Genomic DNA, 23,061 nt, shown 5'->3' with positions numbered 1-23,061 from the left:
CATTGTTTTTGTAAAATAAACGCTTCATAACTTTAAAATATGGTAAAATAAAAGTTTTGTAGTTTAATTTTGCTATTGATAAAAACGAAGCAATTTTCTGTATCTGTTAAGTTAACCTTTTGTTTGTGTTTTTTTGTTTAATGTGGACAGATCAAACTATTTTTTTACAACTTAAATATAAAAACTACTGAATGTTTTTAGAATTGTTTGAAAATCACAATATCTCTGCAATAAATGAAGGCGGCTTGCATAGGTTGCAGAAACGTTGGTAAATAATTAGAATTACCAGAGGAGCTGTTTTTAAATGATATTCCTATGCCTGGTAACAAGTAGCAACACTTTATATATCTCTGTTATAATGTTTGTATCTTTAAAAAATTGGCGCTGGTCTAGAATGCTACCACATTTTCATCTAGGGGTTAATTTGCCAAGTTAATTGTTGGAGTAATAGTGTGAGTTTGTGTTTGGTAGGTCGGGTATTATTATCATTGTATTTATTACCCCATATTTATTTGTTTTTTGCAATAGCAGTTTCAGCAACTTGTTTTCGTTACATTGAAAAAAGTGGTTCTAGACCAGCGCCAAAAAGTGTATTTTTAGCAACTGCATTTAGCCTTATATTTAAACTAAATACTTGCATTTTTATAATTATTCCATGATAAGTGTGTTTCAATGCGAAACAAAAGTATGTGATTTAATCCCTCTATATTCAATCAAAAATGTGTACAAATTTTGCTGTATCATGACATAATACTTGCAGCGCCAAATGTTGGTGTTTGCAAGTGTGCAATTATATTTTATGCACACTTTAAGTTATGGAATTTAGAGCAGCTGTTTTTTTTTAGATTTAGATGTGTATTCTACCAATTTGAGTGTACACATAAATTAAAAAAAAATGTTATTGTGTACCGGAACAGACTCAATGGTACATAAAATCCTAATGCAAACCTACACACCTGAAAACTACCAAGATCTCTGTGATAAGTGCTATGAAATGCAAACTGTAGCCAGGTTTGAATGTTTGACCGGCAGTTGCATGCCCAGCCATAGCTGCGCATTTCTTGGAAAATGGCCTTAGAAGTATGTAGTCGCTAAATATCACTTAAATGCGCAAAGTTTCTATCGTGATTACGGTTTTCAGAACAGTTCTTTACTTTTTTATACTATAAATCTTAAAAAACGCTATTGCAGCTGCACAAATTTTTTTTTTCATTAACTTTATAACAGCCACACAATATCCAAAGTTTATAATCTGAGGGCCGAACACAACTTTATTTTACTTTATCGTATTTTAGGTAAAAAGCAGCATTAATCTTGAAACTATGGCCCAACGGATCAAACATTAAAAAAAAAAGTGTCTATGTGTGTAAAGAAAGAAGCACTTTAAAGTCTCTTTTTGGCGCCTTACAAATTGCTAATCGACATATTTATCAGTTCTAATAAATAAACAAAATATTGAGCTCTTCCCATATTATAAAAATTGGGGATTTGTGGAAGTAATTACAAACGTCTGGGATGCATTGGAGACATGTCTCACATTGCTGCATTGCACAGATTTGTTGGAACTGACAAAAAACGGCTGTAGATTAACAAACCTTTTAACCTGGGTATAACAACTTTTTCACATATCTTTTTTAAAGCTGTGCATTGCAACCTGTTAAAATATTTATGTGAAAGTATATATTATGTATGTCCTTTTGTAAGCTGCATATAGCTGCTTTATGTATGTTGCGCACTTGCGGTGTGTATTGAGGACAAGGTAAATGACTACAAAATTGTGCTGGTGTAAAACTTACCTAGAAAGGATGTAAGAAATGATTAAGCCTAACTGTGATTTATCATAACAAATAGAATATCATGATGTTTAGTCTAAGATGTTCAATCAAGCATAATAGTTATATTAGATCTCAGAACCATTGGATTTATATTATTGTTGTTTTTAAATTAAATACAAGCAATGAGTACAATTTAGACATTTTTTAGTTTATTTTTGATTTCTTTATTAAAAAATACTTTTACCCTAATTAAAATTTGCCATGATCATATAGATTTTTTCCAATTTTGTTTAAATATACAATAACTGGTAGTGTAAATGTAATAAGGATGTGTAGACTTGATTTAAACAATTTTGTTAGTACAAAAAATGTTTAGATTTAAAAAAAACATTAAAACATATTTTTTTACTTGTTTTTTTATTTCTATATTAAACAATACATTTTCACTCTCATTTAAAAAATTTCCAATTTTTGTTTTATTACATAATTTAGTGTTCCTGTAATAAAGATATGAAACTTGATTTAAACCATATTTTTTACAACCAACTCTTGTTGTTTTAAGATAGCAATGACGATTTACTGCTAGGTTTAATTTAGTTAGTTCAAGATAGAAATTGCCACTTGTCATGGTAGAAAAGACCTAAAGAACTAAGAAATGCCGCTTGTTAAGAGGTCCGTATCACCGTCCGATCTGTGCCGGCAAAAAATACCAGCAAATATCAGGAATGAACTGGAATGCGTTACGAACAACACACTATCTGGTAAGTTCTACTTGTCCTTGTTGTGTTGAGGTACATTAGCTATGGCCTGGAGACATAATTGGTTACTTGTGTATGTTTATGGGATAAACAATTTTAAAACTTCTGTGTGTGCTCTAAGTAAGGCCAAAGTTTTAAAAGTATTTGATGTGATAACTGTAGAACGGTAATTCAACACTGTTGTTTGGAAAAAAGCAAAAAAATGGTCGTTTTTATATTAAATGCATTTGCTTTATAATTATTTTAAGACATGATTGGTTACCTTTAACTCGGTCTTTTCTGTCTATATCCATATTCCATACTTGTTTTTTTACATAATTGTTGTGTATTATTGGTTGAAAAAAGCAGAACAGGGTTATTTTTGTATGTAATGCTGTTGATTGTTAAACAGAAAGTTTTTAATTTTAATAAAAGAATAAAGAAAAATGAAAGCCCAAACTTTTATATTTAATGGTTGATGGAAAAATAATATATGACAATTTTTGTGTTAGAGATTTATTTTCTTTAATTCATAACTTTACTGAGAACAGTTGACTTTGTATATATCAAAATTTCCACAACAAATATTAACTTGAATAAAAATTGAACAATATTATATCTGTGTAAATTCTGTAAAGGTGATTTGCTTCACAAAAGTTCAGGGCGCCAAATTTCAGTTTATCCAAGTTGTAAGATTTGAACAGTGGGTATTTTTCTGTGTAATTTGTGGTCACAATCTCCCTTACTGTTGTTTGTTCTCTAGCTTCACAGGTTAAATAAGGTTAGCTTTATCCCCTTATTAACTTGAATTGACAGTTGATGTTTAACAGCTACACAATTTAATTTCCAGCACATTGTAACAACTCGCAAGTACAGTGGCTTACATGGTTAACGTTTCCCATTAGGTGATTACCTAGACCAGTGGACGTTGGTCTTTTGTTTCACTTCTTGTTTGGATGCACCCACCTTTGACAATTACTGCCATCTTTTAATTTAGTAAATCTCAGTAAAACTAGCTTCTAACTGTAAGTAACATAAAAACTTTTGTTTTATCTTACTTTCCAAAGCTGTAATTTTAATTCAGAAATATTAAAAAAAATGTAAGCGAGTAGTATAACAAAGTTTTTAGTTGATATTCTTGATGTCGCAATTCACTAAGTGGCTCCTGGCATCAATATTTTATGCGTCCTAAACCTTCCCAATGAATATTTTATCTTTTACACCGTCACTGATTGTTTTTGTCTCAAAGAACCACCCCCTTGAAACATGACATCACAATATCTAAGGTCATAAATAAAATTCAAATCACAAAATACCCTTTGATTTTACAAATAAAACCGGAATGGTCATAAAAAAATCCATTAGGGCTAAGGTTTAGTAGAATCTTAATAATTTTAATTCACAATTGTTTTTTTTTTGCTAAAATGCTTAAATAAATGATTTTTTTTGAAAAACAATGAAAAAATGTGTTTGTGTGTGTTTGCATATTAAAATATCTTCTGCTTATTACCTTAGAGAAATAGAAGTTCCTTTCAAAAAGCATGATTGGAAATGTAAAAGTAATATACACAATACACATACTATGATACATCCAATGTATCAATCAACTTAATAAGGCAGTTATGTAGAGTAATGTTACAACCAGTATGATATGTACACAGCCCACTACTGGAATGTTGTTTACTTAATTTAATAGTTCAGGATAAGAATTGGGCGTGGCATGTAAGGTGACCCAAAGATATTTCCTCAACTTTAACATTTGTTGAAACCAGCACAGATGGACAGATTTTTATGTGTCTAATTGTTGATTTTTGACAGCTATACCTCCCTGTCATTTTATAAAATTAACAGCCCAATCATCCTGGAATTTTAAACAAATAGTTGAATTTAAGTTTAAAACGTTTCACTTTTAATCAAGCACCTTTTTGGGTTGTTAGGTTCTTTGCTCACATTCTAACCTTTTATTAAAATATTATTTAATTTTTTAATTTTTATTACATAGTCAAAAGTAATTAAAAAAATGCAAGAACTATGCCATCATTAGAAAATTATCTATCATTTCTTCTCCATCTCTGCATCTATTTTTAAAAGTTTGAAGTTTGTTAAATCCCACTTTAATAACAACTACTTTGATCATGCTTAGTTTCAATACAAATTGGAGGGTCATTTTCAATGGGTGTTTGAAGGTCATTACTTCTCCGTTTGTCCGTTGATTAGGCTGGTAAATCAAACTTCAATAACAACTACTTAATTCATGCTAAAGTTCAATAATAATTTGACCTCTTTTCAATACAAGATGACAAATGGTTGTATTGACTAATGTGGTTTGACTCTTTGAATATTTGATAGTAATTTAAAGCTGCTTTAAAACTTAAAGAAATGTGTTATTTTGTTAATTCCAGGAGTTATATTACAACTGTCGTCGTTATCAGTTCATGCAGAAGATGTTTTTGGCGAGCTTTTCACCGAGGCCAACAGTTTCTACTCGAGAGCCACGAAACTTCAAGACAGAATCGACAATCTTTCGGTGAAAGTAACACAACTAGATTCAACTGTGGAAGAAGGTTAGGCCTTGTTTCACACTTAAATTGCTGTGCAATAATAAACCTGTAATACTAGGGATTGTTAATTACTAGAAGGGAAATCTTTTTGAAAGTGAATTTATATTAAAATATATCATTTTAGATTGAGCAAATCTGTAATAACAAGGCTAGTGATTTGAAAAAGGCCAAACTATAATTTTATTTTAAATTTTTTTGTTTTGTCTTAAACTACCTCTATGTTACTCTTAAAGTGCCTGTGTTTTAGTAAAAGTGTAATACTGATCTATCTTAAACAAAATGCGAAATTTATTTAACTTATTCAATCTGCCATAGTTAGTGGCCTAGTTGTAACATAATATATTTATTTTTTTCCACCATTATCTTTTAGCAATCTTAAGGCACTTTTCACACTAAATAAATTAGACCAGTTGTCTTTAAAAGATCTGATATAAAAAAACAACATATTTTTTATTTTTTGTTACCAGTTTTAGACTGACTGCATTTCTATAACTAAAAAAACAAGATTTGCATTTTAAACCACTCGCAGGATACCACCATGTTTGTTGAAGTATATAAAGTTATTAATAGAATTCCTATTCCTTTATTGTTTGGCTCACAGAGTTTTTAAGCTGTAAAACACTCTAATCATTTAAATCAATTTTATCTTCATCATCCCTAATTTTATAAATCTCTTTCTGATACAAAAACAGACTAAATTTTACTGAAATGTAATTAAATTTCACACAAATAAAGATAGCTTAAGATTAAATAACCCATCTCTATTTATTATTTTAATCTGTTTTAAGTTTTGTGTAGTTATTTACAAACACATAAGTTAGCATTCTTTTTGTTGTGGTATACCCTTACACACCCCCTTTTAAATTTTATCCCCTTTTAAGTAAATGCCATATTTTGCATTGCTATTAAATATTTTTCTGCTGGTGTATAACCCCTAACCACCTGTAACACGGCTGGGTTCAGTTGTGGTTATTCATGACCGTGTACTCATGTTTCGAAACACACATTGTCGTGTACTTCCTGTGATTGTGAACGCTTTTTGACTGCTGTTAGGTATTACGAACATACCGCCAAAAAGTTCAATCAACTTCTAACACTTATGTCAAATGTTTGATTTGCTTTTAAAACATTGGTGAATGGTCTTGTGTAAAAACTAAAATGGTTGATCTGTTGGTTTATATTTTTTCTGAATATTATTGCATTAAATATAGCTTAACCTCTTGTTGGCATGTTTCCTTACAAAAGTATAAAGCTTTTATCATAATTTATTATTTTTTTATTAATCTGTGCTTTAAATTCTAAAGAAGGTTTTCCCATAATTTAAACAGAATTGTGATTCAAATTTACATTAAATTTGCTAATTTTTTCGTGAAATACATTATTTGTGTGGCCACTATAGTTCTTCCATTTGCAAACTTATCACGAAATATGCAAAACTTACTGAATTGTTTTGCTCTTTATTCACATTCTAGAGTTTAATTGCATATTTTACTCACATACATCTATAATGATTTTTTAAATCTTGTTTTTCTATACGACCCATCACTATGTTTCTTTAAACTTTGGCTAACCCACCACAGGAAACATAAGACCATTATCTTTAAAATGCCACATACAATTCCAAGAAAGATGCTAACTCCTTTACAACTTGTAACATGTTAACCACATTTTGCGTTAGTTCTAACCAAGCAAGCTGGTAAAACCTGTAGATTACAATGGTTTGGTTTGTAAAGGTATAACATTAACATTTTTTGAAATAAGCACTATTTTAAAGCTTATGTCAGGTAAAGGTATTCCCCTGGATTATTTTAATTAAGTTGTTATTGTGCTTTACAGCATAACTTCACTTGTACTACATAAATGCACTTTTCACGCTCATATAAAAATATACCGTCGTCCAATAATAAAAAAATAATATACAAAACATTTTTTTATAATATTATTTAGTATATTTACTATTATGTAATATTTTGTCATTTTGGCATTTAGATACAAATAAGATAAAGTCCAAACATGCTTTTTAGTGTCATCGATTTTTGGACACAGTACAAGATTTATATTGTTGTCTACATCACAAAACTGATGCGGCATAGTTTTTACAAAACGGATAAGTTTTCTCTTTCGATGATTTATGCTTACAAAGCAATCTGATCAAAGTACAGAAAGTGACTTTAGTCATTCTGATTTCCCTCTAGTTTTTGTTTCCTTGTTTTTGCTTGATATTTAGAATTTCAAATTCTGGAAGACTAGCTCTATACCAGTTTTTTTATTTTGTGTATAAGAAACTTCACAACCTTTGAAGAAACAATACTTTTATGTTTACATAATGCCACCTCCAGCATCACAATATTTTTACAAATAATAAAGTTCTACCAGGAAAATCAGTAAGTTTCCGTTAAGGTCTTGATATAAAACAATCACAAATGTTATGCAGTTGCCTAAAGCCTATTACAAATAAAAAAAAAAACTTCTAAAAATGCTACCAATATATACTATCCCTAGTCCCAATTACACCCATTTCTGTACATAACATGCAGTTCTTCATTTAGTGATTTTGGTAAAAAAATATTGGTTTCAACTTCCCTAAAAGTATTTAGTCTATGATGCAAGTTGAATAATTCAACTTTACTTTGTTTTATTTAAAGAACTTTTGTCCAATATATATTATGCTTACTATCTGGAAATGAGGTGACAATGCTAAGCGACAATTTTCATTGTAATTTAAAAAAAATCTGATAAAGCACCGTTTTGTAAAAGCCTTTTCAACTTTAAAAAAAAGTATCTCGTTAAACACCTAATTTCTAGATTAGATTTTCTAGATTAGAAATTAGACAAATATGTCTATCACCAAACAGTGTTTATATATGTTTTGTGTAATAACTAATGAAATATTTGAACAAGTCTTTTATTACTGTTTAGTTTCGCTTCATGATATTAACATGAGGAAAGCGTTTCACTCAAGCACGACCACCGACCAGCAAGTCGTGTCGCGAGAATCTCTTCCCAAAACCTTGATAACGACTTACAACCGCGCAAATAAACCACCACCGTTGCAAGAACTCAACAAATTCAGGTAACTTTTATAAGTTGAAAGCTTTCTAATACTAAAAGTTTTAAATCTTGCTGTATTACTTGTTATTTTGGTTGACATAACATGAAATCTAAAGGTCGGTAAAATATATATATAAACTTAAAACAGATGAATAATATTTAGACTTTCTTGTCTTAACCAAAGTCAGTCATTTATAAGTTTTTATATTTTGCCACAAAAAAGTGCCTAAGAGAAATATATATTTATAGATAAAAATAGTCCTTATCATATACTTATTGTCGTCATTAACCAGTAAGGGAGGGTGGGTTCCTTTTTTTACACATTCAGTTTGCCTTTAAACAGATGCACTTAGAGAAAAGGATTTCAAGCATTTACAAGTCACTTGCTCCAATTATTTTATGACCATCATTTAGTTAGATGCCTACATTGTAAACCCTGGCCATGGTACAAATATTTTGTCAAAGCAAAGATGATTTCAGTTTGCTAAATCTTGTTTAGAACCTGGATGTTTATTAAAATACCGTCCAAATAAGTAACAATGCATTTTTAATTGACTGCGCTCCACACAAGTGTTTACTGAAGTCCCAAAAAATGTATGAAATCACTGTTAACAGATAAATCACTGTTAATAAATTAAAGCAAAAAACGCTTATAAATTTGTTTGTTTGCAGAATTTATTTAATTGTTAACTCCTAAATACCACTTATACATCATTTCAATTGCTTTTAAATAGAGTAAATTGTTTGAAGCAGTTTGGTTTTATTTCCTTTTCATGAAATGACGTCAAATCCACTTTTGCTTAATGTGGAAGCAGTTTTCACACCTCTCACTTAACACACCTGTCACTCATTTCTGCAGTGGTCGCCTGATTTATAAATAAGCATTTTAAATAAGTATGTTTTACACTTTGTTGTTTTGTTTTAGATCTAATACAAATAACAGTTAAGCTTGCTGTAAATAAAATTTTTAAAATACAAAAAATTTTTTTTAACTTAATGTTATATATAAACAACTACTATTCGTAAATGATTTTTTGTCAGATTCAAAAATAATAAACAGAAACGCAGTATGTTCTCACTTAAGGGTTTCAAAGTCCAGTAATGGGTCGGCAATGACAATACCAATTAAAGTGTATAAACACATTAAAACTTCAAATGTATTCACAGCACACATGATAAATTAAACCACAAATTTTCTTAATTAAAACATCTAATACAGTGGTTCTCAACCTTTTTTTTTTCGTGGCCCAATTTTGTTCCTCAAAAATTCTGTGACCCCAATTTTTTTTATGAATGGACAAACTATAAAAAGGTTTAGAACAAAATATAGCGAAGCATATAACAATAAATATACGTTTCATTTACATTCCTACTCAATTCCTCCCCAAGCCATTATTCCTGTAAAATTACAGTGACACAAATGAAACTAAATTCTTTAATAAATCTAGCTTTTTTAAATTGGTCTGCGGCTCATCTAAAAAGTTTCCATGGCCCACTGGTTGAGAGCCGCAGATCTAATAGAAGACAAGACAATGAGTTTAAGTTTTTTTTATTCGATAGTGTGCATTTAAGTTTTTCTTACTTGACTGCATGACTATGTGTAATACAAAAATACTTAAAGGCACAGTTTGAAAGACACTTTTTTAAACTAGCAACAAATTATTATATAATGCATCTAAAATAGATTCAGATTTGTTTTTAAAATGTAACCTGCGAAATAAATAAACTTGTCCTACAAATTGAGCTGTACATTGGTTGTCACCACAGATTTAAGTCCTTAAGTGTGTTCTGGCCGCAAACCTTGTGCTAATACCTTAGGGACGACGACCGCGATGCGTTGAAGATTTACACCGACCCTGACTACTTCTTCAATTTGTGGAGAGACGCAATGCAGAAAGAAATGAGGGATGCTAAGGAAAAGAGAAGAGAACAAAGGAAAAAAGAGGTAAAAAATAAAAGATCTTCTCAAGAACACAACGAAAATTATAAGTTTGTCTTTTTTTTAAAAATTTTTTTTTAATTTTTGGCTTTTGAAAAACCTACTATAGCCAATAAAAACATTGCCATGATATATAAAAAAATCTACATCGACATTTTTTTTAAATTGTTTAGAATGAGTGTTATGTTTAAAAAAACCAGCCTATATGAATTAAGGAATTGGGGACAGAAATATACTTATAATTGATATGCACAACTAGCAATAAATAGTTGGTGTGGTAATTGCGGTGATATATGTTTTTGATAACATATATATTGGTTTGAATTTAAAACAAAATGCAATACACACATATTGTAGATGGTAGCAACCAAGAAGGTATTTAGATGAAACATAAAGTTGTTTCTTACAAACCCTACAGCTGTTGCCACAATTAATATGATTATTTTAGGCAACTGTGCTGGAGTGCTGCTAACTTATATTTTTTTTGCTAATATTCAATTCAAACCTTAAAATGTCCTGATATATGAACTTTTTAACCATTATTGTATCACCAAGATATGTTTTGCAGCTTAGTAGTTTGTTCTTCTTTCAACTAAAATTGTTCTGATTTTATTTTTTCTACGATAACCAATATATAGGCAGTTTTCTTATATTTTTTAAACCTCAAAACTTTGTTCTTAAATTAGTCTGAATTTTGGCACAGATCAGGAAAACATTCTTTGAAGTAGCTTCGGCACTTTTCCCCAAATATGGTGCAAATGTGATAATGAGATATTAATTTCCGATCAAGGTTCAATGGTGTTGTATCCGTTACCAAAATGACCATCAAAATTTAAAGTTTTTTAGTGAATGGTGCTAGTTGCATTAGATTAATGTGTAATTTTATCCTTGCAAAGAGAAAAATCTTTAGATTTGTCAAACCCTGTTTGATTTATTGATCAGTTAAAAAAATACAATTTTTCATATTTAATATTAAGTAATTTTTTATTTAACTAAGTGCAAAACTAGAAGCCCAAAATAATTTTTTTAATGTTAAGTTTTGTTCTATTGTGATCATAGTCACTTCATGCAACCAGGATCGTTTGTTTTTAACCATTCGCTTTAATATTCATCATTAATAGTTTTAACCTAAAATCATCAAGCAGCAATAGTCTGTCAATATTTCTTTACAGTATTTAACTAGCTGTGTATTGGCAATACGATTTTTGGCCTATTGTGCCACCGAGTCTCCACCGCTTATTGTACTTCCTGACTGCTGTGCTGTGTATAGCTGAGTCAGCCCACTAAAGCTTTGCCTGGGTAAACTAATACAACAAAGGTCTTTCGATTTGACTAAATTGCAATTGCCTATCAGACAAAAATTTTGAAACGACCTTAAATTACAAGGCTAAAAAATTGTTTTTTAAATAAAAAATATATATTCCTGCTGTGTAGATGCTAGAATGTGGTATCGCCGGTCACATAAATACACGTTCTTATGAATTTATTAAACTTTAATTTAAACTAAGCTTAATTTTTTAATAACTATTAAAATTTGTTTTATATTGTTTAAAATAGCATGTTCCCTTTGAATGACAAATTATTAAAAAGCATTTTTACTTGAAAATGTATGCATCTTGTGGATTCTGGTTGTTTCATATACTTGAAAAAACAGATAAATTGTTTGGTATAGATTGAATAATTTATCAATTATTATTCACAAGTATTTTATCCTGTTAAAGTCTTACTGCCCAGCAATAATGGCGCCTTAGTATGAATATTATTACGTGAGGCGCCTTAGTAAAACATTTCTTTCTTTTGCTTAAATATAAGGACTGGTTATTGCTGGGCGTGAGATTTTAAGTCATAAAGTTTGAATTGTTTCGAAATTTAGTTTATATTTGCGTCCAACTAACATTTCTTTTAAGAAACTCTTCATAACTATAGTTTAGCTTTATTATAAAAGTATGTGGTTGGCGAATGGATTGACCCCATAATATTTTTTAGCGCCGAGCGAACCCAAACTATCGTCAAGGCAACAAGGTGAAGGCTGCAATCCCGAAGTCACGCTTGAAAGCACAGCAGATGCAGCAGGGCGCGGAGTTCATGGACTCGAATAAACCCGAGGCACCTGCTCAACAAACCTATGTTCCGTCTAATGACACAGGCATTCAAAAGTAAGTTCGATAAAAACATAATTAATATTTTTTTAAATTTATATCATAACTGTAGAACCCAGACTATGATTGTGTCTGAAAGGATTTCAAATTTAAAAAAGTTTTGGTAGCTGTAGTTGTTTTTGTGAAGTAAATCCTAAGGGGCGTTTATGTTAAATTTAAGATTTGCACCAAATATACAATTTTTTTTTATATATAACGCTTTAAAACATTGCTCCATACCTAAAAACACTTTTAGTTCCCCTGATTTATAAGGCTCTGTTTAAAACAACTAGCAAATATTTTAAAACTTAAACAAAACTTTTTTTTTGTAATGCCATCTTAACAACCATTGTTCAGTACGACCGGAAGTGTTACGTAGCTTTATTAAAGTCCAGAGTACAATCTCATCTCCAACAAAATAAACTGAATCTGTTGAGTCCAAAGTCTGACTTTGACTTTAAAAAACTGACTCAGATTAACTCGAATCTGACTCCAAAGAAATAAATCAGCGCCACAGTAAGGCTGTTAATGTGTCATTGTCAAACTCGCAAACATTTTACAACTTTTAATAAAATTACAGAAACCACCTTTAACATCTAACCATCGATATCTTCCTCATTTCAGCTCGATGTCAACACCGAGTTTTCACCAGGACCACCCTCCCCCACCTACTGCCAACCACATGCCCCCACCCCCAGAACCGGAGCCCCAAACAGCCCCCTACGATCCCTACGCGGGCATGGCCACACCCCCTCCCCCACCACCTCCCCCCACAGACATCCAGATGGACCATTACGCCCCACCACCCCAAAACACACACTTACCCACACCACCCCCACCCCCTAGTTTCCCCAACGGGGGTTTACCTGATTACCCCCATAATAATGACATGATACCTCCCCCGCCACCGTCGGGTATTCCTCCTCCCCCCATGGGGTCCTCGATACCCCCGCCCCCAATGGGGGGTAACATACCCCCACCACCTCCTGCCCCAGGTAAGTTCTTGTTTTTTGTATATTTAAAAAAAATAATAGGTTTATTTTGGAACCCAGGTAATTTCTTGTTTATTTGTAATGTTTAAATAATTAATAGTTTGATTATAAATATCAAAGCTAAAAAGGTCGAGTAGATCGACATCCTCTTGATTATTACAACGTTTCGGTGTGAACTTGTAGTTAACTGAAGATGATACAAGCTCGTATCGAAACGTCTTAATCAATATGCTGCCCATCTACTCGACCTTTTTGGCTTTGAAATTTATTATTAAGCTACATTACAGATCCGGGCTTAGCTGTTTAGCGTGCTCAATTAATAGTTTTGTTTTAGACATAGAATGAATATCAAAGCCCAGAAGTATAGGTAACATTTTGAACGTTTTGCGTAATCTTTATAAATACACAGTTTTACTACGTCTGTCGTCTAGGCTTTGATATTCTCACTACGTCTAACTAAAATCTCCAACCATTATCTTCCTAAATGCTTGCAATAAATATCAAAGCATGAATTAAACTTTATTCAGTTTGATGTGAAAGCGAAATAAGTAAAATTTATGTAACTTTACCAAACCTGAAATAAATGTATTTTCACTTCGACAGTGATATAAACTTTGGGTATATGTACTTTTATTAGACTATAGCTGTGTGATTTGCATTTATGTTTAGTTTGCCTGGTAAACACAGTTTGTGAAACCTTAAGTACTTCAAAAAATGACAATAAACAATGTTTAACCTAATTTACGTTTTAAAACCATAACTATACATCCACGACATATGAATTGCTTTGTATAATTGTCACAGTGACAGGCCTTTATCTGAACTTGCCACTTGACTAGCGTTTGTACAATTATGCGCAACAATCGGCGGTAAAACATTAAATTATATCGTTTCCAATTACCCGAAATAAACGGCAGAATTAGCTACGAATCCAATTTAAATCTAAGGATTCGAAATACTACTTAAGGAATCCCTAATGACAACAACATTGAACCAAATCAAACTCTATTGTCCTTAAGTTAGTCTCGTTAGTGATTCATTCATAAATCCACCACTCAACTTTCGTTCTATTCATATACGATGTAACAATTGTGAAAGTTGTGATCTCATAAACGCAACAACTTTACGTCACAGCGTATAGCAGCAGCTTTAAATCAACTTACCCAGTCACAACAATGGCTGTATAATATATACATACTACTACAATAGTTAACAGCAAACTTGCCGTGTTTTCATTCTGACCATGAAATTACATGTTTATTACATTGGACTTTGAAGCATAATGGTTGTAGCCTACAACTTGTAGGTTTTAGACGTAGGAGGAATATCAGAGCTCAAATGTTAAACAAAATGTTACCTACTGCTGTGTGGGTTGATATTCTTACTATATTCGACTTTCGTAACTGTGTTGCACATCATTCAAAGCTAATATTTCAAAAACAGTTGTATGTTTAAATTTGTAGATAAAATGTAATCAGTGTTATATTTTCAATGAAATAAAGTTGTTACTGTAGCTATTTAAAAAAATTGGCTATCGTTATATGGGATTGGTTGGTAAAACATAAAAAGTGGAACCGGCATCGGTCAAAATGCGGTGTCGGCAGACCTCTGGCAGTAAGAGTAATAGGCGATTGTTTGTTCGTCAAAAGCTTAGTTATCCCAGCTCATTGCGCAATACACAGAAGGATGTCGCAACCGTCTAATTCGATTTCGTTGAAATGGAGGCCAATACTTTAAACGAAGCCAACTCATCAATTAGTAAAACAAATCTTTTCTGACAAGAAAGGTAATTGCTATAAGCAGAAGAAACGTCACGTGATCCATGAATAAATAATATCTCCTTCCGTTGAGCTTTCCACTTCAGTTGCCAAACCAATCTCACAATAAAGACTGTGTCATTTCAATAAAAATATGATCGCCATTATATTCGATTTTATTTGTTAATTTTTGCTGTCGATGTTATCGAATATAATGGCTACATTTTTCTCAACCCATGACCAAAAATGGTGCTCGTTTATTTTTTGCCCTTTTTCATATTTTTTGTCAGTTCTTAAAACACAAAGTTGCCAAATTAAATTACTACATATTAATCAACCATTGGATTGAAAACTGGTTCCCGTTTAGTTTTGGAAGCTGTCTGAAATGTCTAGATTTATTATCGATTGAGTTTGATAAAAACGATTACCGCCGTCATTTCAAAGACTCGTATGTTCTTTACCTACAAAAATACAAACAGCCGCCTAAAATGTACTAAGTATATAAAAAAAATGCGTACTCGTTACAAAATGCAGTGGTTTTCAGCATCAAGTTCAAAGTTCCGAATCGACATTTTATAATTCCATTCACTAGGATTGTTTTTATTTAGTTAAGCAGAAAAATACAACTTTTGCCCTAATTAGTTCTTTACCGAAATAACAAGCGACTTCTGTATGGGTTTAATGGTTTTTTAAGCAAAAACTCTAGCTGGCAGTTGGTAGTTGAAGTAAAACAGAATGGATTGCATTATTCAAATGTTGAGAACATTATTCATTCAGATGACGACAAAAGTCATTGTAAAAAACATTTTGTTTTATTAAATAAATTGATTGTCACAGCGGTTTAATTTGATGATTTACTTATTCATATGTAAACCTTATTCTTTACCAAATCCTTTTTGTGTGAACAACAGCCTTCATTCAGATTGTAACAACTTTATGTCATCGAGCACAACAGAGCTTGCTTCCATGCATTGATGCACTTGTGGTTTGCCGATACACACAGCTTAACTATAATAGCTTGCAAAGGAGTTATATCCAACTTGTTTAAGCATATATTTTGCTCTCTAGTGGCAGCTAGTGGTCTGGCGGGAGCGCTGCAAGGAGTGAGCTTAAAGAAGAGTGAACCTGCCCCGCCACCTCCTGTAGATGACAGAAGCAACCTCCTATCCGCAATTAGAGTTGGTAAGTTCATCAAACAAGCAATATTATTGGTGCTGGCTACTCGTTACTATAGAGCAGGGGTTTTTAAACTTTTTTACTATAGAGGTTCTTTAAGGCATTTTGCTATGGGCCAATCTCAATGAATCTAAACCATATGTTAACTACTGCCGGCGGCGACCCAACCAAACGGCCACCCAATTTGTGGCCGCGGCTAGATTGAGAAAGTGTTTTTATCTCAAAGGCAAAATATATGATTTTCTTTAATAATAAATCCGTCGTACAATGATTCATTTTCGCATTTTTCCACTGCAGATAAAACAAACATATTGGATTTCGTGTACGAATTTAAGTAAAAATTGATAAATTCATATCGCTTTGCGCGTCGCAAGCCCAACAAATGTGTTTAAAGACGTCACAAGAAAAAAAAGTTTAAAAATCACTTGCTCACTCTATAGTTAATACGTGATGTTCATGATGGCTAGACGTTGCTGGCTATTGGTTAGTTGCTACTCACACAAAATCGTTCAATTCAAATCTAACGACAAATAATTTAATTTCTAAAATCTAAAGTATGTAAGAAATACAACTGTATCCACTCATGCCGCAACTGTGTTACAATTGTTTGGCACAAAACCTTAATACTCTCTGCATTCATCTGCGAAACCTGCCCTCGACTTTTTCTTTTAATTACGTCACGTGACTTGATGTGCAGCCGTGCGTGAAGCTGCCGCGTTCCAATTGATTATCTAATTAAACGTGGTGCGCGTGGTGCTTAGAATAACTTTGGGCTGAACTATAGGCCAGCTGTGAAATCAATCTTCACAATGCGGCACAAACTTGGAATGCTTACAACTCATGGCTGTGGGCTGTTGTGCAAAAGTTAAGTAAGATTGTGGCAACATTCAGGAAAGCTGTATACTGTTGCACTGGTACAACGGAACCAAAAAACACCAAAGCTTTAATGTGTTTTTAAACTGAAATCCTTGAAGTTGTATTAAAAGCCATGGATAATATTGAGTTGCCACATCGGGATACAAAATGCTAGTATTTGCGTGCTTTTATTTTTTCTCTTGTAAGGTTTTTTCATACTGATAATTCTCCCATTTGAGTGGAATATTTGTTTATTTTACACCTAAACGAACTAACATTACTTGTTTCGCAAGTTATTGTTCTTATAATTCTGCATCGCAATTGATGTGTGTTTACTGAACATTTCGAATAAGGTTTTCTATTTACAAATTTAACTGAAAAACTCGCAACTTATAAAAAAACGAAACTAAATAATATTTCTATCGGGGGTACTTAAACTGTTTAACAGAGAAATGTTACCCCAGAGAATATTTTGACATTTTTTTGACTATATATTTTGGTCTGCATGGATTTTTCAGGTAACGTCATTAATTGACTTCAATTAACTTATGCGCAAATATGGAATTAAATCCCTGGTTTAAAAAAAAAAAAATAAGGTTTAAAGCCAAAAACTTGAATATTCACATCAAAAGAATCAACTTAAAGAAAGTCCAAACGGGATTGTATTGAAACACACAGATAAAAGTCAAAATTAGGTAACTTTAATTTATTGTAAACTTTGTGGAAAATAAGAGAAAAAAAAATTTCGCTTAAAAAAATTACAAAACAGCAGAATATAGATAAAAGTCAGAACAAGGTTTCAATCCACTCTATTTCCTATAAAATTAACCCCAAAATGTTTTTCCCAGGAATCAACTTGAAGAAAGTCGAGCAGCAAGAACAGACGGCCGCCGCAGCGACGTCTAGCGGCAAGAACGACGTGGCTTCAATCCTCGCTAGGAGGATCGCAGTCGAGTTCTCCGACTCAGAGGACGACTCTTTCGACGACGATGACGACGGTGACTGGGACTGATGACGTCATTACAACCGGTTGTGACGTCATCACACGAGCGCCGCGGCAAGGGGTTGTGACGCAACAGAGGGCGACGCTAAGACGCGAGCGCTTTTGTTGTTTTTATGCGTTTTTTTTTCTCTCTCTGAAAAGTCAACTTTAGGGTTTTTGCGTTGTTATGAGCTAGTCGCTCTGTTCCCGTAAAAAATAAAAAACTCAAAGTTGAAATGAAATGCTAAAAAAAGTAGGTAATTGGCCAAGCTGATTTTTCCTCGTTAGGAAATTAGTTGTGCTCTTAAAAAAATCCGAAAATTAGTAAATTTCGAGTTAAAATCGTGACACGTTAAAACAAATTGGTGATTAAAACGTTGCAAGTTATATCCAGGGATACCATCGCTCTAACACCAAAATTAAGGACTTCTAGACAATAATAACTATCCCTTAAAATTCAGGTTAATACAAATCTTTGTATTTCCATTGCTGCAAAAAAAACAAAAAAAAAATAAACCAAGGCGTAAAGTAAAATTTCTCAAAAAATTAGAACTATATTTTTTAAGTTCTGAAAATGTCTTTTAATGTTGACAAGCTTTCGCACAACCGTGCTTTATCAGGTCGCAGTGGAAATAGTTGCATAAAATAGGCCTACCAAAAAAATTTCTATAGACCTAGCACTTAAAGAAAAGGACAATATGGTATTCCTGGTTATATCTTATAACATTTTCTCCCAAGTTAAGCGTTTTGCTGCTTTGTGCATTTTGGTTGTTTAGTTTCAAAGACGGTTCGTAATGGTACAAAGTCACCAAAGTCTCTTCATATTTGCCATGAAATGCTGCCTCGACTTATGCTGCTTACAGCTGGTTAATCGTGTCAACCTTCCTATAACACAGGGTTCTTAATCTTAAACCTTTTTTTCGCGGCCCCCTAAAATTTGTTTGGCTTCACGTCGACCATGTCATAAATTGACGTCACAATACAAATAAACTACATAAATCTGTTGATTTTGGTCTCAAAAATTAAACTCTTTTCTTTGAAAAAATGATTGTATACTTTTTTAAATATACTCTAATATTTCAGGCCTTCATAGACCCCCTAAACCCAATTCACGGACCCCAGTATAACAACCCCTTCTATAACACAGCCCTTGACTTGTTTGGTGTTCAAACCTCGCTGCGTTAGCCCACTTATATTGTGTAAAGTGATTTTGTTGACTTATAGTGGAATTAATTAGCACTTAACCCTTGTTCGCATTATTTAAAACGCAAAACAAGACTTGCTTTTAATTAAACGGAAATCAAAATGTTTTCTTTCAACAAAAATTGTTTTTTCGCCCAATTATTTCGGTGGTAATAAATCCTCGCACATTTAAAGCAAATTTTCAAAATTTAATTTCGTTTCACCACTGATTAAAACCGTGACGTAATGCCTACTTTGTTACGCAATATTGCCGTATTTGTTGTATATTTGTCCATCAATATCGCATATAAGCAATTTTCTGTAAATAATTTAATTGTTTTTGGCTTTTGTCGAAAAAAACATATTTAATTGTGCTCGCTTATTTTTCAAGTGGATTATGACGCAACCTTGCCTCGCGTGTTGCGTCATAAAGCCGTCGTTTATCGCTAATTATTACGTCACAATCAGATCTTTGCCCTGTTATATTTTTAAAAGTTTCACCTGATACTGTTTTTTAAATGTTATTTGTAATTTGCGCGTGTGTGTAAAAGATGTGTTGTGACGCCTCACCAGAAATGAGTTTTGTTGACAGGTTTGAGTTTTATTTTATAACTCTGCCATGATTATTATAAACGCGAAAAAATGAAGTTTGCTATTTCCTTACCAAGATGTTAAAGGCCATAAACCAACACACATATAGCTCTGATCTTAATTGCCAAACATTTTGCTGGTTTTTCAACGCTTACAAATATACAGTGAAATGCTTCATTTCGTTTCAAGTAAAACCCAATTCGAATATCTTCCGTGAAAATATTTTTTACTCTGCGAATTTTTCTTTGGTGCATCGCAATCCGGTTTTCTTATAAATATTTTATTTTTAGGTCATTTGCATTTCGTCAGGATATTCATTTTAAATTTAAATATGGAAATCATTATCGTACAACATTCTTTCTTTTACATTTTTTGACAACTGATAATTCAATTTTAAAACCGCTTGATATAGATGTAATGCTGTTAAATAATTTAAAAGTAGATTCTGGTGATAGGCCATGTTTTTTTACCTTATCCAGTATGAAACAGTTTGCTTTAATTTGTTAACTCCGTCATATTAGTATTTCAATCTACCTAAACCAGAAGCTCCTGTGTTACCAATATTGTGTTGTTCAGTGTTGGGTTAAGTCTAGGTGTTGCGAGTTGCCAATTTCGGCAAAACTAATATAATAAAATTGAAATATTTATGGTTGCAACCCTTTTAACTAATCGTAACCCAACACTGACAACTGAATATACTTTATTTATGCAGTAAAACTACCAGTTTGAAACAATATAAAATTTTTGAAAAAATCAAGACTTTTGGAATTATTTTATGACATTTTGGCCAAATCTAATATAAACGACTAATTTTTTTTACGGTGTTGAACAAATTTATTTTTTTGCCTGAAACGAGGGCGCCCCCTAGCGTATATTGTGTTTTAACCGGAAGCGTAAAAATATTCTCTTTATTACCGACGTTATTCTTATTCTTTGTCGTGTTCGCGCTTTCTTTGTGTACGTCATAATACGCGCCACGGGTGATTAACAAACACTTATTATTAACGAACACAGCTGCTCTCGCGATTTGTCGCCTCTTGTTTTCCAGCTATTCCCGGCGCCGCGCGTTCCCCTCTGTGACCCAACAATAGGCAGCGTCGATTAGCGGCACGTGCGAAAATATGGCGGCCGGTAATTAATGAACTTGGATTTTTTTGCTACACAGTCAATGCGTAGGATTGCGCAACCTTCCGCAATACGGCGCGAGTTTGGTAAACTTTAAAAATCCAAAAAAATAAGTAAGGTTTTTCGCCGGAAAACGGAAAGCTAGGATTTCAGTTCCGCAGCTATTAATAGATTTAATATATATATATTGCAGCAAAGTCGACGTCATTTTAATTCGAATAAATACGGCTTAATATTAATAACGAAAGAAGCAAGCAAAAACGCTTCTTGTCAAATTGCCTTGATTTTAATAAAATTAACTTAAGTGTTTAGGGTTAGAAAAATAATCTTGTTCTATACATGACTATTTTTTAATAAAACGGCGAAAAAAACAACAAATTATAATGCAGCCAACGACCATTTACTTTTGTGTATCGCCATAAATCGTCTTTTCAAAGCCGAGTATTGCTCGGAAGTTCGCACAGAAGACATCGCGAAAAAGCGTAACATAGTCGGCAATGAATTACAAATTTGCATGAAGAAGCCGCATGCCTTTAGCTCCCTCTTGCGACGTTAAAGTGAAATTGTTATGCATGTTTTCCGATCACTAGTTAAAAACGCACGACAAAAATTCCTAGTTTCTTGAACAGCTAGCGCCGCGTAATGAAATTTTAAGTCACGCCATTTCGCATAAAGTCTATGTACTTGCTTTACGAAGATCAACTAAGACGATTGGGTTAACGCAAATAATTCGCCTAAACGCCATTTTTAAATGTCATTTCACCAACACAATCTTTATTCGACTTTTAATCTTTTTTTGTTTAATATGCAATCCGTAGCCCAGTTGACGTCATTTTATTTAATTGTTCGGTTCATTTAAACTCAGTGTTCCACAGCCCAAGGGTCACAACCCCGTAATTGGGTGTCGCTTTGATATGGTTTGTTGCCGACTGTAGTACAGGTTTACATGGTTAGATTTATTAAGATTGGGTTCGAGCCAGATTAAAATTTTAGTTTTTCGTATTTGACTGTTCAGCAACGCTTTGTTAGTTTATTATTTTAGAAAAAACAAAAAAAATTCCAAACGCAGTTGTAGAGACGGCTGCAAAAATTACGTTGCCATTAATCGCATTGACGCAAAGAATTGACGCACGTTAAAGTTATCGGGCTTTCGCAGGTGTTCAAACGCTTTCGTCACAATTAAAGCGCCACATTAACAATGGAACGCGCGCGAATGTTCAAAGGAATTGAACTAAATTAGCAGCGGAACCGTTTGGAATCCAAGTTAACCGTGGCAGGTGCGATATTAATATCAACGTTTTAAAACAACGTGGAATCAAATGCGCTTATGTAGTTATTGTCCTTAAGTAACTCAGCGTTGAACTAATTTATCGGCGCTTTTCAAAGCCAGCTAAAACAACATTGGGACCCGGGTATAAATTCATGGAAATCTCAACCAGCCCTCACTGTCCGCTGAAAGTTTTACCGATATTTTACTGGAAACAAATTCAAGATGAAGTTCTTGACTTTGGTTTTCCTTGGTGAGTGAAAGTTTGCTGTTTTTCAATTTTTGAAAAATTAGACAACCGCTTTTCTGTCCTGCCTTGTATTACATTTTATGATTGAAAACAATTACTTTTTAGTAAATTGCTCAAAACTAACTGGAAACTTAAACTAACCCACTTGATGTTTTTTAACAATTACGAAATAGGGTGATTTTATACAGTGTTATAAACATTTGCTTGCAGTTTGTCTACTTAAAAAAACGAATCAAAGAGTTTCGCACTATGGGACAAAGTTCTGCCCATGCAAGAAATTTAACATTAGGCAGCAAAATTTAGCAAACCTTTGTATTATTTTACTTTGCCTTCCAGAATGCTCACCAGAATGATACATTTTCCGGCCTTTGTTAAATACGATTTTTTTCTGATTATTAATTTAAAAATTTAACTTATGTGTTTTATTCGCAGGGATTTTGGGAGGACAACTTACAAGGTAAGAAACTTCAATTAAATTTCATTTTAATATATTTCAAGTTGTTGCTTACTAGCTGGTAATTTTAATTCTAACCTCTTTTTTACCCAGGGGTCAATTTTTCTTCGAAACTGGATCCGGAGATAACATCGGTGAGTTATTGTGTATTTATTTATATTCCCATTTTTAAAATACATTCAGGTCATCCTTCATTTCCTTCAAGTCATTCGTTTTAGTAATGGCGCCA

At 32.6% G+C, this 23,061-nt stretch overlaps 2 protein-coding genes across 2 annotated transcripts in view; both read left to right on the top strand.

Annotated features, from left to right (window-relative positions):
* The first annotated feature begins 2,351 nt into the window (after positions 1 to 2,351).
* On the top strand, positions 2,352 to 20,756 carry LOC146138956 (actin-binding protein WASF3-like). Its single transcript, XM_083393363.1, has 8 exons — positions 2,352 to 2,536; positions 4,915 to 5,076; positions 7,993 to 8,146; positions 9,943 to 10,069; positions 12,050 to 12,219; positions 12,826 to 13,196; positions 16,019 to 16,132; positions 17,830 to 20,756. Exons 1-8 carry the CDS (start codon positions 2,431 to 2,433, stop codon positions 17,991 to 17,993), a joined length of 1,368 nt encoding a protein of 455 aa, XP_083249489.1. The 5' UTR covers positions 2,352 to 2,430; the 3' UTR covers positions 17,994 to 20,756.
* Positions 20,757 to 22,318: 1,562 nt separating this feature from the next.
* Positions 22,319 to 23,061, top strand: part of LOC146138955 (uncharacterized) — a 54,173-nt gene continuing 53,430 nt past the window's right edge. Inside the window, exons 1-3 of the mRNA XM_083394746.1 lie at positions 22,319 to 22,381; positions 22,811 to 22,835; positions 22,926 to 22,966. Coding sequence (XP_083250872.1) covers positions 22,354 to 22,381; positions 22,811 to 22,835; positions 22,926 to 22,966 — 94 coding nt within the window. The 5' untranslated portion in view covers positions 22,319 to 22,353. The remainder of the gene's footprint in view (positions 22,382 to 22,810; positions 22,836 to 22,925; positions 22,967 to 23,061) is intronic.

The sequence above is a fragment of the Ascidiella aspersa genome, chromosome 7 (assembly GCF_963924565.1).
Source record: "Ascidiella aspersa chromosome 7, kaAscAspe10.2, whole genome shotgun sequence".
Lineage (NCBI taxonomy): Eukaryota > Metazoa > Chordata > Ascidiacea > Phlebobranchia > Ascidiidae > Ascidiella > Ascidiella aspersa.
Note: the sequence above shows the minus strand (reverse complement) of the source record. Positions and strands in the feature narration are given on the sequence as shown.

Coding starts and splice junctions, on each gene's coding strand:
- LOC146138956 (XM_083393363.1), top strand. CDS start 2,431: ATGCCGCTTGTTAAGAGGTCCGTATCACCGTCCGATCTGTGCCGGCAA. Junction 2,537..4,914: donor TACGAACAACACACTATCTG/GTAAGTTCTACT, acceptor TGTTAATTCCAG/GAGTTATATTACAACTGTCG. Junction 10,070..12,049: donor GAGAACAAAGGAAAAAAGAG/GTAAAAAATAAA, acceptor AATATTTTTTAG/CGCCGAGCGAACCCAAACTA.